Consider the following 7278-nt stretch of genomic DNA (forward strand, 5'->3'; position numbering starts at 1 on the left):
GTGCAATAACAGCTATGCTCAGGTCTCAGTACTTCTTAAGTCATATCTACCTGACAGATATTTTCTAAGTATATAGAATTTTGATTATAGAAAAAAAAAAAACGAGTAGCTTGGAATGGAGGGATAGAGGAAGTTGGAGATATTAGTGGCAAAGTGGTGCTATTACCAGGAATGATTGCTCTCCACGTAACAGAGCTAGAATAACTTGCAGAAGAAATGGTATTATCCAATGACTGAAACTACATCAGTTACAGAAAAAAGAGAAAGGACCTTGTTATATAGAGAGGCAGTATAATTCCTCAATGCAAACCTTGCCACACCCACACCCCCACCCCAATTTCTCCAGAATGCGTGATTCTCCAGAGCTGATGAGGTCTAGAGTAGAGTACAAAACTCCCATGGCTTTTTCACATTCCCAAATGATATATGATCTTATTAATGCATTTTACATATCTTTAGTCAGTCCATTTACCTCTTTACCTCTGAAAACAATGAGATCCTGTTTTGAAACTGGAGATAAAATTTAACCCAATCTTCCTACTATCTATTATTCTCAAAATTGAATCTTCAATTCATTCTATTAATATAGAACTATACTTGATATGGTCAGGCACAAACCAAGAAAACAGAAAATGCATACATATTTAGTATCTAAAGATTAACAAAGTGTCTAAATATGAGATTATGTGAGAAACACGAGTATAATATAAATCCTGAAAATGGGATTCACAGTGAACTAGAATAATGTAGAGTATATGGAAGAGGTAGGACTTTTCAGATAGATTTCAAAAGAATTACAAATATGGTGGTACAACATATGGAAATGGAACCCCCTAAAATTGATAAGCTGTGAAGGGAGAATGGTGTTAAATAATAAGGGGTGGAGATACTGCCAGATAAGACTGAATGTTAGTGGAGTTGAATGACAAGGTAAGGAATTTATGTTTCGCCAGTAAGGAACAGAAGCACCTAGAACCTTAGAAATTCTAGGAATAAAAAGGAATAAACATGGGGTATTTCACAAAGATAAAAAAAAAAAAAAAAGATCATACAAGATTTCTTCACAATATTATTTCTGGATCTTTTCCATATTAAGCATGAATTGCTTTACTTTGTCACTGCTTTCTTTCATATAATTTCAAATTGCTTGAAAAGGCAATTTCTGACAGCTATTTTCACCTTATATTTAAGTAGGATATCCTCCTCCACTTAAGCTGACAATCCAGCTGTCATAGAAACAGCTATTTCTGTGCTTTCATAAAATATGTTGAACTTTAGTTTCCACGTATTTAAGAAAAATAGCATTCTGAACAACTTCTGGGGCAGGGCGAGGCAGGGGCGGATAACATCAGATGCTGAACTCAGTTCTGTACCTGCATGACCAACTCAAGGAGAAAACCTGTTTTGTTTTGGTTGGTAAAGCAGTAGCATCAGTAATTGCTTTTCTGAATTTTTCAGTCACTATGTGGAACTCTTATGAGTAAACAATCCCCAGAGGCAGAGCAGAGTAACAACTAATCCATTACTCTATTCAATTAAGAGCTTATCTTTCAAGGAGAGAAGGTTTCATACTACATAGTTTAAGTACAATTAAATTGGTAGTTTCACTTTATTACAATTATTCTTTAAACCCAGGCCTTTAATTTGTGAACAAAGGGACATATTCTAGAGGTTAAATATAATTTTAGTTACTTTCATTTATTTTGTTCCCCTTCTTCAAAGCTTGAAACTGTGTGAATAAAGAGAAGTAATGAAAACTGAGGAGTGCAGCAAGTAGATAGATGATTGGCAGGAAAAGAAAATTTCAAGGCAGCTAGCCTAACTACTAATTCTCTCAATACTGAAATTTATTGAAGAGCATTAATAAATTACAAAAAGAGCTCAAAAACAAAATTCAGAGTCTGGAACATTATGTTAAATAAATTCCAGAAACAAACCTTAATATTTAGTTTTTGAAGGGTAATAGAGTGTCCATTTACCTTAAGTGCATCAATTAAGAATTTTAATTCAGTAAGTCCAGCTAATTCAACATAAAGCATTAAAGGATACCTGTACTAATTACACCAACCAATGAGAAGAAATTTGAAAGAAAAAAGAAACTATTTTCTTTTAAATGGAGTATTAAAACTGTGGGCATGAAAAGTCTGTGGATTTCAACAGCAGCAGATTGTATAATGGAAAGAGATTTTTGAAGACGTGAAAAGACTCAAATTTAAGTTCTGGTTCTGTTATTAGCTCTGTGGTCCTAAATAAGGTACTTACTCTCATAGGGGGGAAATATCCAGTGAGATTTCTGAGGTGGCAGTGAGATTCCAGTGAGAATCAAATGATGTAACATACATAATGTTTGCAGACATATGCCTATTTGGTGCTGTAACTAATAATTCTATGCCACTGCTTTACCAAATCAGAGGGCAACTCCTAATTTCCCTGCATCCTCTATCTCTGTTACCCAGTAGGCAAGAATATTGAGTAACATTGGTAGGTACTCCAGACAAGTGAGGTCCAGGCTTAGTTTTCTGAAGTGAAGAAAAACTGGGTGATTCGTATGTTTTGGGTTCCCTAGAGTTCTAGAATGGCCTCCTCAGGACTCTGAAGACCAAATCTCACCCAGGGTCCTACTGTCGGCAAACGGGGATCTCAAGCAAGCACAAATCCAAGGAATGGGGGCTGCCAGAAGTAACTTGTGAACACCAAAGCAGAGGTACTGTGCAGTTTTATTAACCAATCAAGTACAGTGGCTTCCGGTAAAATCAGAACAGAATTGGGATTTAAATGTGAACAGATATTCAGCATCTAACAGATTGAAAGAAGCCACTACAAACTCTTCACAAACATATTTTCACAGAGCCAATACAATACCTAGCCATTAACCCTGTACACCAAGTATAGCGAAGTAGAAAAGATGCAACAAGAAAAATAGCTACATTATAAAGACCTCAACACTTTAGAAAAATGTGGGTGGCAATCAGCGGCACAAAAATTCCATGGGCAAAATTCACACTTTGAGTACTAAAAAAAGAACAAGCATCCATCTTTCCTTGGGTTTGTTTAATAAAGCAGCCTGAAAATCAATAGTCAGATGGAAAATATTACAGTTTAAGAAAAATAAAAGTAACCATCCTAGATACAAATGTTCTTATATAAAAGAAGTTAGATATATTAGGTCACCCAGACTTGACAGAGCTGGACACTAAAAAAGGCATAAAAATAAAGATACAGATTTAGAGATAGAGATAATTCTTACATATGTCCAGCCTCTCAAATAGGTATTAAGAAACACTGGTTTTCTGACTGCCTGTATGAGTTCCAGGGAGTTCAAAGTTCAATTCTCTTTCTCTTCAGGACTTAACATGTAGATGACGAAACTGATTTCAGTTCTCCAAATCTCAAAATGCGCCAAAGGAGGTTTTCACCTTAGGCAGTAATTTTGTTTCGACTATAAATCATTCTTAATTATCATCTTAAGGTTCTCTTTTTAATTTATCCAAGCTACTTTGCAAATTTCTGGGTTTCCTCTTGCAAAAATTCTAAAAGTTACAGTTCATACTTATTTTACATGAAAATAGTTACAGTACAAAGTATACATTTAAACATATAAGGAAATCAAAGCACTTTCTTTAGACATTAAATGTAAACTGCAACTAAAAAGGCTACCTATCTAACAGTTTTCAAATTAAAAAATAAAAATCCTGACACCTATGAGAGTTACTCAGTTGCATTTTATTGCTGTTAATTATTCCCCTTTCCCAAACTATTAAAGAGGTGTCATATCTAGGACAAGACTGTGCACTGGGAAGACCCTTAAAATAATTTGATCTAAACACTGATGATTTCATGTAGCCGATAACAGAACTAAACCTCAACTCATAATTACTCCTGCCAATGGTATATTTTGTCAGTAGGTATTATAAAATTACTTCTTAAAGACAGTCCAAGATCGCACAGTGGACCCACTGTTAACATTTGATAATAATTTGGCAATGCTTCCATCTTCAAATCACGGTCAGCGGGTGATCAAGCCAAATCTCAGAAATAACAAGAATACAGACTACGTAATACTGACAGAAAATCATTCCTTTCCAAACAGAAGGGGAAACGGGCGAAAAGAAAATTCCTTTACCTGCTGCACACTCGCGACTCTCATGTATGAATCCAAGACAATCAAGAGAGGCACATGGACATTTTTGCCTTGAAATAACCTGGAGGCTGGAAAAGAGCGGGTGAGGGAAAGAAACAAAGTTATGACTTGCGAAGCTGAAGTCTGGGGGCTGGCGGGGGGGCAGCAAAAGAGGTGAGCGCAATTTCCTGGAATTCCCAATTTCCTTCTCCGCCTTAAGGAAAGGAATTGGGAGTCTGCCCCTTCTCAAAAGTCCTGGATTGAGAAACTCCAAAGGGCAGGGGAGAGAGTTTGCAAATGGGGGGCGGAGGGGGTGCGGTGAGGAACAGGTCCCTTGCAAATGATTACCGTGGTCGGCGTAGGTGAACACCAGCATATCCTCCAGGATCTGGACGAGCGTCTCTATCTGTTTTCCTTCCTGGACATTGTTCAGCCTAACTATCAACTTCTTCAGAGTTTCCTCGTCCTCCTCCTCGCACCCCTGACAGCTGCCACTAGCCATGGTGGCCCCCGCTCCACACCCGCCGCTCCTCCCCCGCACGAAAGCCCGCTGCTCAGGGAGGGGTCCCGGGCGCAGGCCACTGCTCCCCGGGCGAGCACAGCTCACCGCCCGCAGCCGGCACTCCCCGTGGGCCCCATCGGCACCCACACCGGCGTGTTTATGAGGAAAGCAACGTCTCCCCCGCCCTGCACTCCCCTTCCTCTCCCCGAGCCCTCCTCCCCTGCTTCCTCCAAAAAAAAAAAAAAAAGAGCTCGGGGGCCTGCAAAAGGCTCGGCTGATGCGCCGCGCCGCGCAGAATCGAGGCGCGGTGGCCCAGGCGGGGCTCGCTCAGGGCGCGCCGGCCCGACCGAGCTGACGGTGACCGTGGCCTCCGCTCCCTCCACGGTACCACGGCGGACGCTGCCTCCTCAGGCCGGATTTCACTGGCCGCGGCGGCGCAACCAGAGTCGCGGAGGAAGAAACTGACTCAGCGAATTCCGCCGAGTCCTCCCGGCCCGGAGGCGCGCAGGGGGCGCGCAGACTGCAACCGGCGCCGAGCACCCTCCCGCACCCGCCAACCTGGACTCCTTGGGCCCGAGAAAGGTCTTGGAAGCAGGAAGGGGAAAAATGAAAGCCGCGTAACTCCAGATCTAAGAATAGAAATCAGGGCGTTGGGAAAAGAGGACACCGCCCAGTTGGCCCTTTTAGGGAAACATTCTCTTTAGGGTTCCCCCTAGAGAGAGATGAGTCATTCCCCCCCCCCCAAAATGGAGTGAGATTTTAGAAATCAAAATCTGCCTAGCTAAATTCTTTTACGTGATTCTTAAATTCTTTTATCTTGTTTGTAGGGGAGGAAAGAAAATGTGACTCCACTGTTAATTATCTGAAGTTCTGGTTCCCAGAACGTTACTAAAATTAACTTGAAATTTTGATTTTGCCTAGGTAGGTAGGATCCTGATAATTGGGGAATATCAACAAGTAATCAGTCAGTGCTTTTAAAAGTAAGAGATAGCAGAAAAAGTAAAAGAAACAAACCTAGATATTGCGGTCCTGCTGTTCAGACTTAAGAATATGAGCATTAACAACCCTAAAGTTAAAAAAAATAAAAGTGCCAAAGTCGTGTTTTTCAGAAAGGGAAGTCTAATTGAGAAGCACTGTAGAAAGGTAGACAAAGGTGATCTACTGCTTTCCAGTGATCTATCCTCAGGGTCATTAATAAAGGAGAGGATTGGACTGGAAGTTAGTACTTCACGATTTTAGATTATTCTCACATCTATTAACTTGTTTTATCCTGAAGACAGTTCTGAAATGGATAAGATAGCTATTTATCATTGTTTTACTAATGAGGAAATTGAGATTTGGAGGTGTTAAGTGAAAAAAAAATTTGGCCCATTCACAAAATTTGGAAGTTGAGAGTTGGGGCTTAAACTCAAGTCCATCTCCTAACGGCCAAGTTCAGAGTTCTTCACACTCTGCCACTTTAATCAAAATGAGATAGAGTTCCTTAATGCATTGTGTCAACCTTGATAGTATGGAGACCTTTTGTTGTTGTAAAGAGTTTTATCTTATACAGACACATAATAAAATGTTTACACCTGAAATGATACAATGGTTAATTTTTGCTTCAAAGTAATCTAACGGTGGGAGAAGAGGTGAAATGAGTGGAGATATAGACGAAACAATATTAACTTAGGAATTAATTGTTGCAGATAGGTGATGGGTTCATGGGATTTATTATACTACTCTATTTTTATAATGTACAAAATTTTCCATAATGAAAACTTTAAAAAAATATAGCTCTGCTTTATAATCTTTATCATGCCTGCAATATATCCCTCACTAACTGGTTTCTGAACTTATTTCAACTTCTGACTACCTAATCAGTATCTCAAATTTTCATAGGAATTCTCCCTTCATACCTTCCTTCATCTTCCTCTGATCAGTTTTCCTTTCCCAGTCTACTGGATAATTACCTCACAGGAAATGAAAGCATAGCTACTTTCCAAGAGAAGGTAAATATAAATAGAAAAGGAGCTGCCTCTTTTCCTCAATCAGTATTCATCCATCTTCCTATTATCTATTTATTCTCTACTCTATATTAGCCAGATTAGGGGTAGGTGATGTGGGTAATGAATTCTGTTTTGAGAGCTTCCTTCCATTAACTCCTAACATGTCCTCTTAGCTTTCAAAAATGTTTTATTTATTGACTAAAATCCCAAAACTTATCCACACTTCAAGAAGTTAAGACAAAAAAAAAAAAAATTGCTACAGGCACAAATTCATGATAAAGGCAGTATTCCTTGCTACAATATTTAACTTCTTGGGAAGAAAAAATAAAACCGACACTAATAATTTATAGCAAACAAGAAAACAAATTCCAGATGGATTAAAAGTTAAATGAAAATAACTTTAAGAAGAAAATATAGATTAAGTTATTTAATCTTGGTATGAGAAGACATAAAAACAAATAAAGAAAAACAGGAAATTGTTATATGTGACTCCATAAAAATTTAAATTTCCTGCAGTCAAAGTAAAACCACAAACGAAACTAAAAGGCAATTAGCAAACTGGAAAAAAAAAAAAAGTTGCAAAACATAAGAGTTTTTATAAATCATTGGGGAAAAAGGGACACTCCACAGTTGCTTCCACTTGCCTATATCTTACCAATTCACCAGAG

General features: G+C 38.7%; 1 protein-coding gene across 1 annotated transcript in view; it reads right to left on the bottom strand.

Annotated features, from left to right (window-relative positions):
* The window catches only part of LRRK2 (leucine rich repeat kinase 2), a 178856-nt gene extending 174050 nt beyond the window's left edge, over nt 1–4806 (bottom strand). Inside the window, 2 exon segments of the mRNA XM_037846387.1 lie at nt 4124–4209; nt 4469–4806. Of these exon segments, the coding sequence (XP_037702315.1) occupies nt 4124–4209; nt 4469–4622 (240 nt within the window). The 5' untranslated portion in view covers nt 4623–4806.
* Nucleotides 4807–7278: the final 2472 nt, after the last annotated feature.

Source organism: Choloepus didactylus, chromosome 8, assembly GCF_015220235.1.
Source record: "Choloepus didactylus isolate mChoDid1 chromosome 8, mChoDid1.pri, whole genome shotgun sequence".
NCBI lineage: Eukaryota > Metazoa > Chordata > Mammalia > Pilosa > Megalonychidae > Choloepus > Choloepus didactylus.